Here is a 19732-nt window from a genome sequence, read left to right as displayed (position 1 = left end):
TTTGGCGAATGAGTCACTATTTCCGTATCACAACAAGTTTCATACCACTACTGCCGTATCTACAACATATTCCCAACGACAATTTTAACCAATCTCAGTGACGGCAGGCATCCATAAATATGGGGGGGGGGGTGCACTTACTGCCAGCCACACCAGAGAGACTATAGATTTTTAATTCGGAGACAAAATATTTTAAAGTCTCATACAAGGTTTTTGTTATCAATTACACAAAGAAAAGACAGACAGACACTGATAACGCGCTTGATACTGATAACAGGCACTTGGTGCAGGGGAACGTAGAGATATTTTATCATGCGTTTACTTTATTTATTAATTTATCTATTTAATAATGTAATAATTTTCTTATCTATTTTTTTATTATTCTCATTTAAATTTCTCTCAGATCTCCTTTATCAAGTGCCTGTGACTTCATCCACTGACATCCACACACACCAGAAATGTTTGCCAGGGGAATGTTGGCTCATTAGTTTGTCTAATAACAAATAATCATGTTTGCAACCATGATACATGTATAAGATCAATAGGTATAATTAAAAATAATATCACATGCCCCTTCAAATACAGTTTTTGATATTTAGTCCACTCACAAAAAAATCAACTTTTCATTTTGATTCACAAGGTTGAAAATTGCATCATGAAAGTTATGTAACTTTGGCTGACTTAAGTTATATAAAATGTTCACAGTGCTTTTTATTAAATATTGTCTCAGAGTAGAGGAGACAAATTGCAATAAAAATGAATCTAGTGTGAAAAAAGAAGAGTCATGTTACATGATACGAAACCACCAATAAAATCCTAAAACTTACACTGATTGAATATTTATTTATGATAAACACATCAGGTCAAACATGATGTGCTTATCTATAACTTGTTTAGAGGCTATACATTTGCTAGGGGTAAGGGATCTTGAAGGTTCAAAAACTAACATATAGCCACTAGACTTGGTTTTTCACCATTCCCAATCAAAGTCCAGGTACTAATACAAATGCAATGCACACGATAGACCACCCACTACACAAATAAATATTCGGTGTGAGGCAACCATTTTCTCTGTATTTAATGATGAATATCCATTCTCCAAGTTATCCTACATCTGGTTAAATCCATGTCATTTTTCAAAACTTGAATCTCTGTTCCTTTTCAGTTTGAATTTAAAAAACTTCTGCACTCATATATCTTTCAAAGGAAGCTCTATTCATAAATACATCCACCATTATAATCAAGCATTGTATTTCCATTTTTTTCATGTGTTCTATATATTTATATTTGAGTTCATTAAAGATCCCAGAAATTAGTAGATGATATAATATTACTACAGTGTCATATTATGGAAATGTCCATGTGTCATATTACAATTTCACGTGTGAAAAAATAGCATGCGCAATGCTATTCACTGTTTTACAAGCTGTAAGGGCTAATTTTCGATCCCAGGTCAGTGTCTTGACACCTCCCAACATGTATCAAGCCGCCAAGATTTTCTCAAATACAGTCTCCAAAACACAACTATTTTCAAAAATAAAGTCACAGATTTCTTTCTTGCATATTCATAATACCATAGTCCAACATCAGAAGATATAAAACTTGTATACTTTCTAAAATGGCAGTTTATGAACTCTGTGAGCAAGTTACATGTTCAAAGTCATCTAGCATAATGAGCATCATAAGCCGGCCCCTATTTATATGCAGATTAGACCATCAAAGATTAAAAGATTAAGAGGAGAATTAAGGCATAGAGGAAACATGTTGTTGTAAAACTATGCAACAAAATAAAGTGTACTCTTACTATGTCAAATTCGTTTTATTTATCAACTTGAAGATTACCAAATCTTGACTTGAATTTTTCACAGGTAGCTCTATTCATAAATACATCCACCAGTAAAAACTCTTCATCCTCAGCCACTTCTGTACGCCTGACAGTGGCTTCTTTATACAACCAACTATAAACAAAAAGATAGATAGAAAAGAAAATGAAAGAGGATCAACCATACTCACAATATTAAATCATGAGTCAAAAAATTATAAACTAAATAGTTGTGTCAAGAGCTAAGCTCAAGAAATAGGTTAAATGAGATGACAGAACCCCATGACATGTGAGCACAAGTTTGCTGCATTCAGGGCATGTCTACAAGTGCTTGTAGTGCTCTCTGTGGTGGTATCTTTTGCAAGCATAGTGAGTGAAAGTGTAGCAGAAAACATAGTCTTGCTGCTAGACCCCTAGGTCTATTTTGCTCATGGTGAAGGTGACTGAGGGTCACTAGTGAATGCGTTAATTTTTGTAATTTTGTGATCATGGATCTATTATTGAGCCATGTTGTGATCATGGAAGTACCATCCATGAACTTCCATGGTGTGATCAATACCTTATGCCCATCCACCCCCCCCCAAAAAAAAAAAAAATAAATAAATAAATAAATAAATAAATAAATAAATAAACAAATAAATAAATTTTACAAAACAGCAATAAATTAACAGATGGGATTGCTAGTATGATTCTATTCTATTGATTTCTTTGGATGTTACACTATCAAATTGGTTTAATTAACAGATGGGATTGCTAGTATGATTCTATTCTATTGATTTCTTTGGATGTTACACTATCAAATTGGTTTCAATCAAATGTTAGATCTGTGAAGTGGAGAACCAGCACAGGGTAGTCCCGGCAGGATTATCAGATAATAGCACATTTCAGAATCACACTATAAGTATCTGCATGTACAAAACACCCTCAGTCACCATGTGTTTGTTTTATCGCAGTTTGGAGAGTGACAAATACAGAGAGGTCAGGCTACTGTCACCACATTGTTGACTATACTTGTTGTATCAGGTACTTGTATAACAAATGGCCTCTAATGAAATTTGAATAACGAGAAAAGGGCATGTCACCTGTCTAGCTCTATTGAAAGAACAGACAGGGCCAACACCCTCAAAGAACTGTAATGTATTGGTAATGATACTGCTAGATTGATGGCTTCATTGTTGTATACACTCCAGTAATGACTTGGTCTTTAGCTTATGTTTACAGGGGGTTACAAACAATGACAAATCTTTCTGTCTATGGTACCCCTCAACTAATGCAATGACAAATGTGAGTACAGTCATAGAACTAAAACTCCTGCTGAAACCCAGATACATGTACTCTGTTGTAATTCCAAAAGGCATTTGAAACCCAAATTTTACATATATGTTTATATGTATGTTTTGAAACTATGTACACATTCCAAACCCTCCACTGTGTTATCCCCTTCTACTGTCAATGCCTTAAGCTTTGTACACATCTTAAACCATGACTCAGACACTAACAATACAGCAAGAAGGGCTTAATTTTCCTTTGCCATGACTAAACATATTTTACAATATCTATGTACTGAAATGTTCTACAAAGTTCATTGTCCCTTCTTGTGTCTTGATGCAATATTTTGCCTGGTTCTAACAATTAATTTCTGCATGTAATGAATAATAAAGTGATTATCATTAATTGCATTTTTGTACATTATCACTAATTGCATTTTTTGACATCAATAGGTAGAGTAATTAGCTATGAATTCAGTCTGACCTTTACCATTTGGAGCGTAACTATTTAATGCACATGTTTCAGTCTACTTTAGAAAATGAATAGATCTAATTAATACACTGAACAATGGTTAGCAAATATAGTCATACACATCAACTTCACTGCAATTGGCAACAAACACACAACTCTTCAAAATCCATCATTTGTCATAAAGACAAATACCGTACCTTACCTTTGAACAAAAGAATTTAGCACTGGATGCTGTACAATGACAGAATTTATAATTTATGATGGAGGATAAACATAGTGGTTAGACCAGTTCATGACTGATTGTATTTATTTTTATCATCAGGCTTATTTGATGAAAACAAGGTTTTACTCTAATGACTTGTATTCCACTTTAGGATTTATGCTTTACTTGTCAGCCTTGAGACTGCATACAATGTACACATCACCTCCCCACTCCCTCATCTCTCTCTAAATTTACCTCCCATGAGGGAGTGTTATGGTATGCTTCTATCTATCTATCTATCTATCTATCTATCTATCTATCTATCTGTCTGTCTGTCTGTCTGTCTATCTGTCTGTCTTTGTCTGTCTGTCTGTCTGCCAGTGGACACGATATCTCAAAAACTACTGTACTGATTCTAATGAAACTTGCTACACATCTTCCATATGCTAAACGCAAGAACTATTTAGACTTTGGTAAACATCCAATGAAGATTAATTTGTCTTTTTCATACTTAAAGTTTTTTAGTAATTAGGACATATCTTAAGAATGCAAACTTCAAATGTGCTATAATGCTTGTTGATGCAGCTTATAGTTTTAATGAGAAATTTGCATAATTAATGATTTTCATTAATTAAGCTATATCTAATGAATGCAACTTCACATTCCATAACATTTGGTATGTACATCTATCACGTCCTACACAGCCAGTTGGCCTAGTTTTTAGTGTTAATGAGTGATTTACATAATCAATGATTTTCAGTAATTAAGTCATATCTAAAGAATGCATATTTCAATTACCACTATAGTAAACATGAATGTCCTATAAAGTCTGTTTAGGTTTTTGGTAATTAGGCTATATATTAAGAAGTTTCAAATTCAATATAATTTGGTACAGACATCAACCATAACAAATCACACATTAACAACAGGCTTTATGGGATAAAGCCTGTTGTTAATTTTAATGATTAATGTGCATAATTAATAATTTTCGGTAATTAGGCTATATCTCAATAAGACTGCATTCCAACAATGTGTGTTGGAGCAAAAAAAAATATTGTTTGCCCTAAGTAATGAGAGGCATTCAGTTTAAATCTTGTTTCAAGTTAAACACGTTCTAAAACTATCAAGCATTATAGATTACCACTGACAGCTGCCAAAAACCAAGTGATGATTAGAGTGAATGGGATCAACAGAAGTTGACAGCAGTAGCAGTGATGTAGTGACTTTAATACGCCAAATGATAACAAGCTCATGATTCGGAATAATGCTACGTGACAAGTGAAAATGAATATAAATTATATAGGTTTATCGATTTAGCTTTAACAACAAGGGCACAGTAACCTGGATAACATGTGAGCTGTACATCTAAAGTCCACAAAACCGCCATGGCCAAGATATAAGGATTTATCTTCTAGAATCCCTCACTGGATATTGAGATGTCCACAACAAAAACTATTTTTTTACATTTTGTTTTTCTATAAGTCAGCAGTTCCTTTGCAATTTTTAGTGAACACAAAATCTAAACTCAAAACTTTATTATGCAGTGATTGACCATTTTAAAAAATGCTTTATATATATTATGTCACCCATGTGACAGGTGTGAGGTCAGCCAACAGTGACAGAATGCTACATGTACAGGTACATTTTAATAGAGTAAAAATGGCCTTAAAAGCTGTACTAGCTGCCACTGGAGTATCGTTTTTATCAGACAACCAACAATATATATCCTAAAAAATTGCTAAAAATACCAATAACTACAAGTACAGTTAGACACTGTACATCAGCTATATCTACATGTAGTAAAATCATGATTCATTTGGGCACTGATTTGTGGGTGTGGAGCCAAACATTAATTTGAATGGATATATTGAGCCATACTATACATGTGTATTGCTACACAAATTCAAAAATTGTATGTTTACCCACATGTAATTTAATACTGTTCAACGCGTATAATATAAGTCATTATATCTAACAAAAGAGTTTTACAAAGCATTCCTTTAGCATCTAGTGCAGCTTTATGAAAAAAACATATAAACTCATGTTGTATCCCTTTAAATAACAAATCAAATTTACCTAAGATGTGGTCCATTCATTGGTATTTTCCATGTCATACAGACTGTATTTGTGACTCTCAGCAGGTTCTCTTCAATAACTTCTTTCAAATGGTATAAGCCTGTACCATTCAATGCGGAGACCATTATTCCATTCACTTTTATATCAGATATTGGTCTGCGAACAAATCAATAGATGTCTTTCAATACATTGTTCTCTTTTGAATCACCATTTGTTATTGCGAGTTCACCTTGCGGCTATTTATAGGCAACAGTACAATTTATACCAGTTGCCCTGTATACTTAAGAGATTACTGAGGTAATATGGGTTTCTCATATTAGAAAAAGAAAACTTGTTTGTAGTATGGGTTGTTAACAAAAGTACTTTTGGAAAATTTAATAAATCAAAAATGAAAATTTTTATGACATTCCAATGTACAATTTATAGCTTGAAAACTTAAAACCATGTTCAATTATTCAGTATTCATATTCATGTCATGTCATGTGTAATATGGTACTTATCTATTTCATAACTGTTTACATCTGTATATCAAGCCAGCATACACAGTATTATCAGTGGTTAGTCAAAAGGTAACATCAGCTTATCAGAAGGATTGAAATGTTCGCACAAAGTTTTGTGTTCTTATCAGCAAGCACAAATGAATGAAGAAATCATGAAAAGTTATAACTGTTGGTACTTTCAAAAATATGATGCTGGAAATTGTTGCAACTAATTTCATACAACTGTAAAGCATTAGAAAGTGCTTTTCACTAGAACCTCTAACCTTGTTCACTTACTGCCACTTGATGGCGTAGTATAAATAATGGGATGTTAGAAACCATTTATTACGCTATACAATGTACTGTACAGGATACATGGCATCGTGTGGGTAAAAAAAACATCCTTCATCAGGTAATGAGATATTATTACTTGAAAACCTGCATGTGACTTGCATTATTCTAGTTGCCATGGAGACTAGGACTGATTACTTGAAATAAGTGATAACATGAAACCTCACATACAAATGTATTTCCTGCATATAATCATTTTATCTTAAAAAACCTACACATTCATCATAATGATCCTTTAGATGTAAAAATTACTGTAGGAGGAAGGGATAATGCCAATTATTAAATCTGTGAGTATTCGCCAAGCTTTGACCAAGATTTTTATGACATTATTATAGCTTATAAGAAAATTACAAGCATGTGAGTTTTATCACATTTTCAACTTTCGAGTTACGAGATTCTCAATTAGTATTTTTTTTACAAACTTCGCTAAAGCTAAGATCTGGCATCCCTGGTGAAAATGACCCATAATGAAAATTCTGATAACTGCATAAAGGGCTTATTTCCATACAGAATAAACTTCATCTATCAGGGTGAATGATCACTTGATGGTCTAAGTGCATACTGCGAGAATTTCCATTTGCCACTTTGGCAATAAGGATTCCAAATAACTTTTGTCATACTGAAAATATACAAATTTGGTCAGTGCAGACACAGGAAATTAAGTGTAGATATACCTACCCTTCCTTGAGATCTATCTTGTTGCAAACTTCAACCATATTCTCCTGCAAGTCTTCAGGTAATCCTAACTTGTTTAGTACACGGTGGACATTGTTATCTTGGGCCACGGTATCTGGATGACTGATATCACGTATATGGATAATCAAATCCTAGCGAAATAAAAAAGAGTAAAAGACGAGAGTGATTAACTTTATGATATGTTTGATAAACTTATTATTTCTAGAGTGAATACTATCATTAAAATAATTATGTATTTATTATGTTTGTTCAAATTATTTATTTGCTTATCTGTTTACATTAATTAAATGACTTTGTTTCAATTCCTGGTCATCACTTTAGTGTTATACAATCTGTGGAGCCATAAGGCTTTTATGAGATTATTCTTTTGTTTTCAACCAGCTTTGCCTTTGCCAGGCATCTGGTCTTTACAACTTCATTTTAATCCTAATCTAAACTGGGTATATTATAAAACATGTTTTAATTTACATTTTTTTTATTTTGTTACCCGTGATTTGCTTATATCGTACTTATTTCTTTCAGGGCAGAGGAATTATTTCTGAAGCAACAATACAAATATATGAGACAGTGTGAAGAAATACATGTACTCACAGAAAGAATGACATCTTCCAGAGTTGCTGAGAATGCATCAATAAGACTGTGTGGTAACACTGAAATAAATCCTACAGTATCCACATAGATGATTGTCATACGATTAGGTAGCTTGCCAGCATGTGAGGTGACATCTAAAGTTGCAAACAGTTTGTCTTGTGGTTGCATATCGGCATCACCAGTCAATGCCTTGATTAAGGTCGTTTTACCTGCAACGAGACTGATTGCACTATGAAAAATGAATAATAATATACTACATAATAGCATCCAGCAAATCATAAACAGAATATCATCTATCTCAACAAAAATCTTAAAACTATATTGCATCATTTCATCATCTGGCTCAACAAAAAAGCTTACCAACATATTGAATGTTGTTACATTTTCTTTGCTTCAACATTCATTATATTATTAGCCGATCATTGCTAAATTGTCTACAGTGTATCAACTCACACTTTAATAACAATGCCAATATTACAAACAACAAAACAGTCACAACAATCTGCCGAGATAATGTCAACAATCTACGCCAGTGGGTTTGCTGCTATAATGTTAGACGATGATAGAATGGGATGGTTTATGAACATTCATTTGATATAGCGCCCTCTACAGTTAATTTAGCCTCACCACTTGTTTGCATTTCTACCATTCTGCAACTATTTGACCACAATAATATCAAAACATTATTGGAGTCTTGATGCTTTTCATGACAGTTTATAAGGCTAGATTTACCAAACAAACACACTCTGAAGTCAAACATGGGCCAAAGTTACAGACTGTGCACAATGCACAATACAAATTTACCATGGTAACACACGTACCTGAATTAGTGTAGCCAATAACAGACACTGTTGGAAATTCTCTCTTTTTCCTGGATGATCTCAATAATTCCCTTCTCTTCTTCAATTTTGACAGCTTCTTTTTAATCTTTGTTTCTCTTTCAAGCAGTAATCTCTTCTGCACTTCCAATAATGTCTCACCACCCCCTCCGATGTACTGCTGAGCCCCACTCTGTTGATCCATGTCTTCTACCATGCCCCTTAGACGAGATCTGTCAATAATAGAAAATCAGAAAACTGTTTTTTCTTTTTTTTTAAAAGGGAAAAATAGAGTTTAGGTGTTTACTTAAACATATTTAGCCTAGGTACTACAATCGACAGACTGGCTTGATGATATATTTTCAATATAAGACAGCCAAGTTCACACCTCTGGGCTATTAAGTTAATACTAGAACCATCAAGAAAAGTTCATAGACAATGTTGATATTTTAACTATTCTATAACATTTGACACTCTTTACCTCTATTATGGACAACACAGACTTCTGCTTTTGTTTAAGAAATTACACTCCTTGTACTGTGAGTGCCTATTACAGGATGTCTGTACAGTATTATTTCGCTGTTGGGGCAACATAGTCTCTTGTGTTGTGTTGTGTGAAATGTTGTATTGTACCATGGAAGTAGAACCCCACTTCCATGATTGTACAAATGAATTACTATTTTCTCAGCTCAGTACTTCCCACAAAAGTTATCATGAAAAGTGAGAGAAACTTCTACCTTGGAGTAATTATACTGTCAGTATTATTACTCCAAGCTTCTACCATCACAAAATCACGACCACCTTACCTAAGATGTGGTATTTCAGCCAATGCAATCTGTAGTTTGGCTTCCCTGCTGACTGCATGTTCTTTAAATATATTCAACACAATTGTATATCTATCATACACTTGTACGCCCCATTCCTCCTCTAAAGTTTTGTGTTGCAGTCCAGTTAACATCTCCACACTTAAAAACACCGCAGTCACGTCTCTACGCGATTTAATTTTTTCTGTAAGCAATGAAAAGTTCCCTTTACCAAAGATAAATTTACGATCCGGTTTCTTGAGCGACATAACTATAGACTCGGCAACCGTCCAGTTTTCTAACGTTTTTACTAAGGTCACAGCTTCTTGTAGCTGTAGCTGGCCCGTTGTGTGGTGTTGTTTTCTTGGTCCCCATTTTACATCCGGCTGGACGACGAAAACACTATGGCCGCCAACTGGAGTTATGTACTGTTTATTGTATCGATGTTGGAGATCATCGTCAATGAACTGATGCCAAGATATGTCCTCGAAGTCGTCATCAAAAAGATCAAATACGTTAAGTGTCCCTTTGCTTCCGTTTGTAAGAAGCGCTTTACCCGTCCAAATCTTTCGGAGATGGACAATTGTATGGCTCTCGATATGTCTCTCCACGATCCAAGGCGTACTTGTGGGATTGTAACACGCTTTCTGTGCCGTCAACGTGCGATACGAAGTTGAGACATATACAGTACATATTTTCCCGTTCCTTTTAAATATATCTTTACAAAATTGCGTGGTGTGACTTCTGAATAATCTACTTACTATGGAATACATGATGGTAATTTCGTCTCGTTTGTTCTAAGGCGTAAATGAGAACGACTTCCAATATAGTTCCCTTAACATGGGCGCAGCCATTTTAAATGTTTACATCTGGTTTGGTAGTTCGTTTATTGTCTCCACTGACAAGCGAAATATGAGAGCGCCCTCTTCGAGTCTGTGGACACACATAACGGGGGACACACATACACACTATCACACAGCAGGGTACACCTGCTAGTTCCCATGCTGTTCATTTTAATTTGCGCTGAAAATAATGCTTAAATTAGTCTGAAAATTATTCGATAATCAATAGTACTTTCTTTACTAAAGTTAATGTAAATACACGACAAGAGACCCCAGAAACTGAATAATCTATACCCGATTAGTTACATATACTGCCAGTGTAGCTTCATATACAAGTTACCCAGAGACCAATTTTAATGATATATATTCGTGAATACACAAAAAATGCCAGTATTTGCACATTCATTCTTAATCGATTTTTGTGGTCCAGAATGTGTTTCAGTACGCACAGTTAGTACGACAGGGAATTATACTCGGCAGCCCAAAGTATTTTCGGAACGGTAAGACTGAGGGACGCTGACAGGGATGATAGTACTATGTTTATCAAAGTTTGGGTCCATTACGACAACCCTGTCAAAGCATCAAGGTTTTGTCGTCCACCGCAATAGAACCATGTTGGCTATAATTCTCCTCTTAAATCTTCCAAGATTTGGTAAGTTTGATCACACAAATAACTAATTTTTGTACTTCTAATATTTTGACGTCAATATTTATTTATCTATCAGTCTATCTATCTATCTTCTATCTATCTATATATCTATCTATCTATCTATCTATCTATCTATCTATCTATCTATCTATCTATCTATCTATCTATCTGTCTGTCTGTCTGTCTGTCTGTCTGTCTGTCTGTCTGTCTGTCTGTCTGTCTGTCTGTCTGTCTATCCATCCATCCATCCACCCACCGTCTGTCTGTCTGTCCGTCTGTCTGTCTGTCTGTCTGTCTGTCTGTCTGTCTGTCTGTCTATCTATCTATCTATCTATTACCTATCTATCTATCTATTACATATCTATCTATCTATCTATCTATCTATATAATCTATCTATCTATCTATCTATCTATCTATCTATCTATCTATCTATCTATCTATCTATCTATCTATCTATCTATCTATCTGTGGCGGTCGGTTGCCGATCGGGGGGCCCGGAGGCGCTTTGTGTCCCAACCGCTGGGTCACATCTCTATCTATCTATCTATCTATCTATCTATCTATCTATCTATCTATCTATCTATCTATCTATCTATCTATCTATCTATCTATCTATCTATCTATCTATCTATCTAATATATCTATCTATCTATCTTATATGTCTACCTACATACATACCTACCTATCTGTGTATAGTGTTCGTGTTTTTATTACCGGCATTTAATACAGAAATCGGTTTATATGTATCAGTAATACATATGAATATATGAAATGCGCCTTATAAATTTTTGTGTGTGTGAAATTATAACCAGCATACAGCGGGGACACACGGTGTGCTATAGATCAATCTCTACCCGCCACATCACCTGATAATACATATTGGTGTCCAGATGAGGATGAGGATGGGAATCCAAACCCATACACAAACTGTTGCTATAACGACCGTCCTGATGCAGATGGAAATTATCATAATTGCTGTCAAAGTAACGACGCAAGAGATGAAGAAAAGTAAGTTTCAAGACTTAAAATCAGATAATGTTGAAGTGTGAATCATTGTGCATATTAATCTGATAACTAAAATTCACTGACAATATTGACAATAACGGTACAATAGAAGCCATTTTGCCTGAAACAGAATGTCGCCTGACTCAACGAAAATCTTACAAATATTGCTACATTTGAATCCTTTGAAGCTTATGAGTCATAGTTCAAGTAAAGAATATGTAGCTATGCTCATAAGATTTTTGTCACACCAGACCGTGACGATGACATAAATTGAAGTCGCTGAGTAGAAAGATTTTAGGTACGATAAAACGATGACAGATCGTGAATCACCTCCATTCATTCTACCATTCTCAAAGTCAAAATGCGCATGTATAGCGATTCTATCTTTATAATATATTCAGTTTTCAACAATACCCCCCCCCAAAAAAAAAAAAAATAAATAAATAAATAAATAAATATTTAAAAAAAATTAAAAAATCAGGCAACCAAACGAATATAATACTAGTAATTCTTCGATCGAAATGGTGGCGTAGCAGACATTGATACACTTTGCGTCAGAAACTAATGACTGTCATTTCGATTCTCAACCCACCCCACCCCCATTATTTAACAGGAAAGAGCAGTTCAAGACAGTTGGTATCATCGTTGGAGCAAGTACGGGTTCTCTTATCGTTCTCGTTTTCCTGTGTTGTTATTGTCGATCAGACACGTTTAAATTTATTGGCACTGCCAAGAATAAAACAAGTTACTGTCTAAACGTCTTTATGGATGCTATATGCTTCTGTACATGTTGTTGCAAGTAAGTAGTATACTTTATTTGAACAATACAGCTTAATAATATGTAATGTAACTTAACACTAGACAAAGCATCATAACGTAACATCACATTTCAACACAGTACAGCTCAATATGGTATTATACATAAGTAGCAAAACTCATCACAAAACAACATAGCATAACACAACACAACACAACACAACACAACACAACGCCGCGACGCACGCAGCGCAACTCAACGCAAGACAGCGCAGCGCACAGCAACACAACTCAACGCAAGACAGCGCAGCGCACAGCAACACAGCGCAGCGCACAGCAACGCAACTCAACGCAAGACAGCGCAACGCACAGCAACACAACTCAAAGCAAGACAGCGCAGCGCACAGCAACGCGCGCAACTCAACGCAACACAGCGCAGCGCACAGCAACGCAACTCAATGCAAGACAGCTGTGTATACTAAAACGAAGTACAACACGGCACAACATATTAACATAACACACAAAAATGCATGGACCGTCAATTCTCATTCTGTTTTGTTTGGTGTTTAAATTGAGAGTGGGGGTTACTCTTTTTTTTAATCTGTCACAAGTATCACTTTATATCATTTCAGAACATGTCGCCGTGACGATAACATTGAAGAAAGTGATGTAAACGACAAAGACCAACAACAGCATGATGACACTGTGATTCCGATGGAGTGGTAGTCTTTCCTCGAAAGTCGTTTGCAATACTATATTCGGTTATATCTAAAGGGCAAATATCCGGGTTTAATTATGCGCGGTTTAAATTTGTTGTTGTTGTTGTTGTTGTTGTTGTTGTTGTTGTTGGGTTTGTTTAGGGGGTGAGATAGAGCATTTTTTAATGGATATTGAAATTTACTTGTAACATATATTCCACGCAGAACGCAACCTTATAAAAAAGGCAATTTGAAAATTTGAAAACATCTAATGTAATGTATGACAGTAATACAGTAATGTATATGAGGACATGGGAACACCATGATATGCCATCGACTGTGCTAATGTAAAATGACGAAGGCATATATTCACAGTGCAGTTATACTACATCAGTTTAATCTTGCTTGTAATGCTATATAAGTATTTTATTTTTGGCAACTCAAGTAAGAAAGCTTCTAAATTTGGCTTGTGCCAAATTGATGATAGAGTCAAACAGTTATAAAGTGGGTCTTTCACAGACTGACGATGCTGTGACCGTGATTTCCAATACGTCTCTAGTGTGTTATATTTTGTCCTATGACTTCGATATTACTTCAGATTGTATGCCACTAACATTTCTTATATTCCGAGGCGTTGTCATCATTTGCAAAATATATCTTGTAAAGATTTGACTCTCGTGGACCTTGGAAGCTGTGTATTTTTTTCCAGAAGATGTTCTTGGATACATGTGTGTACAAATAAACTTTAACATGACTGTGCAATGTCATAGCTTGTTAAGATGTGTAATCCTCTTCTCCTGCAATTTTGTATGCTGTTTAGTAAATGTGTGTGCATGCGCTTGAGGAAACAAGTAAATGGTTTGATTTTCATAAAATACAATACTAAGCCTGGGCGAACGGCAAAGAAAGGCAAATAACAAGTTCGAATTTCTCAAAGGCTCAAGAGCATTTCTCACTATGTGCCAACCTTTGGTTAATGTAACACTACTGGTTATAATCATCAGATACACACTTTGACAGTTCTGCTGTCTATATGAAATTCGGAAGGATAACTTAGCACGTGATGAGGAAACAGAACAGGTAAACCATATCAAAAAGATGGTATGATTAGATAAATGAACCAATCAAATTTAAGTTAGAGAACAAACACTGCTAAAAAAAAATTTGTATGTATCGACAGTTGGTAGCCCCTCATGGAGTCTCATGAGCAAGAACTCTCCGGCTATTGTTGAGTCCCGCTTTCGTCATTCACTATTTGCATAATCTCGTTTAATCACACTTCTGTTAGGTCGTCGATCGGGTAAAGGGTTATCGATTTTTAGGGGACTAGGAATACACTAGAACTTAAAAGAACAACAATATTTGAAACAACTGCGCTACACCCTGACAAGTTTAAGTTATAAATCCGGGGTGGTTGACATTAGCGCCAGTACACATATTGTAAGGATTTAGTGCATTGGTGAAGAAGATGCCGAAATCAGCCTTTTGTACCGTTTATACCCTTATCGTTTTGGTGATAAGTTCGTCTTTGCCCAACAACGGTAAGTGAACGACGAGTTCCCTTGGCTACCCTGTCAACCCTTGTCTTAGTGCTGGTTTAAATGCTTTTAAATATCATTTCTAGAGGACTTAGACACACTTCAGAGAACCATTAATTATTTCATATATATTCATAATAGTTTCCATACTTGGACAATTGATGATGCAGTTTTGGGGGAAAGTACAGCTTGTACAAAATGTAAGAGCAAACAACATCACATTGAACCCTCATTAAAGTGATTACCTTTTTGTCGCCATGGTTCCAGAGGAATTGCGCAACGATATATATTTATCATTACTTTGTCTATTTCTACTTGATGGAGGCGGAGGGGGGGGGGGGTAATTTTGGTTGATGGTATACCCCACCCTAATTTTCCCAACGAGTCTAATCTAGTCGGAGTAACGAAGTATCACCAACGTATATCTCACCCTGCTTGAACTCTTCGGTTTATACATATTCCAACTCAAGACTAATTCTCACAATTTGACTGTTGACCAAGACCACCTGTTATATTTCCCGATGAGTTTTTCAAACAAAATGTGCATCTTATTAACATGCATGGCTTTCTTGTACTTTTGTACGTAAAAACAAATCTAAGATGGCGGCGTCTTCTTTGTTTAATCCTTACAGTTTCTTACGCAACAACATGTGCGATCGATAATAACTTTCCATCCTCGGATCCGGGTAATTCTCATACTTGTCCCGATACACTACCTGGTGGTGAACCGAATGAATTTAATAACTGTTGTTGGAATGATTCACCCGATGTAGACGGGAATTATCACTCGTGTTGCCAGGAGGATTCGGCACGGAAAGCTGAGCAGTAAGTTTTACCCACATCCTGTTATCTCTGGCTGTCTGTCTGTCTGGCTGGCTGGCTGACAGTCTACCTGCATGTATGTATGTGAAGCAATGATGATATAAATGATTGGTGAAGTGATTGTTAAAGTTCTCCTATTCCGTAGCCACACCAAGAAAGGAAAAGTATATTCAAACCTATTTCTGCATTTATCTAGTATTGATTACTGCTATATCAATTTCGGGGACATATGAATTATTGGTGATTAAGTAGAACCATATGCACCTTTACTTGTCTGTGCCATCTTTGAAATCTTGTAAATTAAAAGAAACCTGACTGCACTTCACATTTATTCCTGTAAAGGTTTATGATTATCATATCACATGTACCACCATCTCTTTATCTTGTAAAAACGGATAGAAAGAGAGAATAAGTAAATGTCATCATCATCATCATCATCGTCATCATCATCATCATCATCATCATCATCATCATCATCATCATCATCATCATCATCATCACGAACACTTTTAATTCTTGCAGAATGAACTTACTAGCCCAGGTCATGGTTCCGATCGGCGCGACCCTTGGTGTACTATTTGCATTGGTTTATGTGTGGACATATTGTCGAGATGACACAGTCAAATTTCTCAAACCTATCCGCAAAAACCTTCGCAGGGCCTGGAATGTCTTCAGTGATGCAATCTGTTTCTGTACATGTTGCCCAAAGTAAGTAATATAGTGTGTTAGATCTAATGAAATCATAGTTAACGATATTTATACTTTTTAAATGAAAGGGCAATGTACTGAGGGCTTTGGTAGTGACAAGTAAAAACATGGCACAATATACTTCATGTCTATATAATACACGTCATATTTTCATACGAATCGCCTGAATTGCCCTTTGTATATAGTATATGATACTTGATTCTGGTCAAAGTTGTTCCAAAATAGTAAATTTGGAGATATGCAGGCTCCATGTTTACATCTTCCATTTATTTGCACTCTTTGGTATGGTACATAAAGATCTATAAACACGAACACGAACGGCTCATACCATGGGTATGGCACCCAGTACAGTAGCTCACCAATATGCCATGATTTTAATGACAATTTTAATCGATACCCCGTAACTCAATTGGATTGGTACCTCTTTATTTTACCAGAAAATGTCGTCGGAATACAAAGAAGGATGATATACCAAAACAACCAGACAGACTGGATCCTAACCAAGACGTTCCGATGGACGACTTCTGGGCGTAACAGAATAATATGTGTAGATTGAAATCGTTTTGTCACGTTACCCTTCAGAATAGCTGAACACTGGAACCTACTAGTGCTTTATATAAGTCATTTACTAAAGCTGGTTTTGAACTAGGACAACGATGACGAAACTATATATACCAGTAGGGTCTGGGATGTCAAAGAACAGAAACAATAGTAGTGGGCTTATCTGCTAGTATTTGTCACCATTTTGAAGTCTGTACCCACTGCCCTTCAACCTAGGGGTGCTCGGTTTTTACGACAACATATATATAATGACTACAACCGACCTATCTGTTCTGAGAACGTTCATAAATCCAGTATGCCGAAAATACATCTATTTATTTTTGATATTCCATGTAAATTATAATATTTTGCAATCATTCACCTGTGTAAATCTGTTTTGTAACAAAAAATCATCTGAAATTTAACAGACATTAGACATTGTTGAATGAACCAAAAACTATATAAACGGTGATCATTTTTCGTAACTAAATTCTGTTTAATTAAACATGGGTTCGTAGTACAAAGACTATACTTACTCTTAGAGTGGTTATCTCGTTTACATATATATATATATATATATATATATATATATATATATATATATATATATATAGTTATATATAGTTATATATAGTATATATATATATATATATATATATATATATATATATATATATATATATATATATATATACTTTGATTGGAGACACCTTTGATGTATTTAATGACAATTTTAATTGGCATTCTTTAATCATTTTGTAATTGGACCGATACAATTATATGTATAGTGTTATCTGTAATACCAAGGAGAAATATTACCTTCGTATTATAGTTAGATTTAGAATAAAATGACATCATTTAAACTTTGGAATGTCTGTAGAATCCTTTATATTAAATTTGAAATGACAATTTCCCCAAACTCATGAGTTGATCTTGATAACCAAAACAACCTTGGTATGACGTGTGCCTTGTTGATTCCCCAGCTCTTCAAGTCCGATACCCGGTACCGAAAGACCGGGTTGAAGAAAGCAGACGTTGCTCTCAATTTGGTTAAAAGGTAAATGAAACGTGTATTAAACTTTGGTCATAGCTTGATTACATTTACTCTAGTGCCTGAATCGTGACCCTTTTTTGAGTCAGTGCACCATCGCCAATGCAGCAACATTTCGTAATGTGCAATAAACTAGGTGTAATGATAAAAATAATAATAATAAATATAAAAATAATATCTAGCGTTTACATTCCATTGTAATCCCCCAAGTATAAATTTGCTTTCATGAAGTTTCTGTATCCACTACAAAAAATTGTGTACGTAGCACGCCCTCACACGGCAATCTGACTTGTTCATTTTCCCAAAAATAGTGATTTTCCAATATTGAAATTTGTGTCATGTTGGGTTTTCAATTATGAAAGATAGCTTTGTCATTTTATCGCGTATGTGACGACATCGCCAATATGACGTCGTAAAATGGACATTTCTCATTGATCAATGAGTTAAAGGAGTATTTGGCCATTATGTGGGGCATGCCGCGTAACATACACATCACTGATATGCAAGTGTCTTAGGGTTTGTACGGAAACAAAAATGACATTGTCAAATATTGACCGAAAATTGATATTTCAAAATATAAAACATTATTTTTTTAAAAAACAAATGTTACACATGTGGAATGGTTTTTGAATGTTTGCAGAATTACATGTAAACCGCAAAGCGATAACACTGTCACTAAGTAGAACAATTTGCCATAGAGCAAGGGAAAGAAAAAAATTATAAATAGTATTTTGAAACTTTATTACCGAAGAGGGCGCTATCACTAATGTTTTACAGACTAGTTATATTGTCTACTGTCGTGATTGCGCCAACTGACGACAACCATTATTTCACGACTTAAGTATATTTCTAACCAATATCCAAGTACAAATAGTCGACACGATATCTATTCCATGGGGAGGCAAAGACCTTCCTGGAATGGCAGCAACTCTTCAGGCTACACAGCGATGCAAAATTCCCCTTCACATGTATATATGTATGATTGATCGCATATACGAAATAAGGTGCTGAATTATTCAGGTGAACAATTGTCTAGCAGAGCTTCCATATAACATCTTTCTCAATAGACTGAGGCTGTACTAGCTATCACATAATACTGAATGTGCGATCAACTTTCTCATAAATATCACAGACAGTTGTCTGTGGTAATATGAATTTTGGGGGTCAACAATTTCAATGTAACACTTTTTTTTCTCACAGAACAGTCAGCCTTTACAGGTTGTGAAAATATTAGATTGTCTAATCCATCATATAGTGTAATCATGGCACAGCTGCTTCGTTGAGTTTTTATGTCTTCGACTAATTACTCAGCTCATCTTTTAATGCGTGTGTCTTCCATCGCTAACGTATCATATCCTTGTTACTGTGTTATGTACACCGATGCTAAATCTCTTTATGTCCCACTGACTTCCTTGATTCACTTCAACTCCAGAGCTTTTAAGTCTTTCTACAGAACAGGATCTATCTGTAGAGATTGTCGACGTCGATAAGGTGATTCGTGACTCTACGACTAGGTTTTTGGAATTAAAACTCTGTGGTCTATG

At 35.2% G+C, this 19732-nt stretch overlaps 2 protein-coding genes across 2 annotated transcripts; one reads left to right on the top strand and one right to left on the bottom strand.

Moving 5' to 3' along the window:
- Positions 1–1819: 1819 nt before the first annotated feature.
- On the bottom strand, positions 1820–10351 carry LOC144434343 (putative GTP-binding protein 6). Its single transcript, XM_078122795.1, has 6 exons — positions 9582–10351; positions 8779–9008; positions 7958–8166; positions 7349–7497; positions 5841–5996; positions 1820–1958 (listed from the first exon to the last, which is right to left on the bottom strand). The coding sequence occupies exons 1-6, from the start codon at positions 10349–10351 to the stop codon at positions 1820–1822; spliced, it is 1653 nt and encodes a 550-aa protein (XP_077978921.1).
- Positions 10352–11032: 681 nt separating this feature from the next.
- On the top strand, positions 11033–13564 carry LOC144434342 (uncharacterized). The gene is made up of 4 exons (XM_078122794.1): positions 11033–11072; positions 11883–12078; positions 12689–12874; positions 13464–13564. The coding sequence occupies exons 1-4, from the start codon at positions 11033–11035 to the stop codon at positions 13555–13557; spliced, it is 516 nt and encodes a 171-aa protein (XP_077978920.1). The 3' UTR covers positions 13558–13564.
- The last annotated feature ends 6168 nt before the right edge of the window (positions 13565–19732 follow it).

Source organism: Glandiceps talaboti, chromosome 4 (genome assembly GCF_964340395.1).
Source record: "Glandiceps talaboti chromosome 4, keGlaTala1.1, whole genome shotgun sequence".
In the NCBI taxonomy this organism is placed as follows: Eukaryota; Metazoa; Hemichordata; class Enteropneusta; family Spengelidae; genus Glandiceps; species Glandiceps talaboti.
Note: the sequence above shows the minus strand (reverse complement) of the source record. Positions and strands in the feature narration are given on the sequence as shown.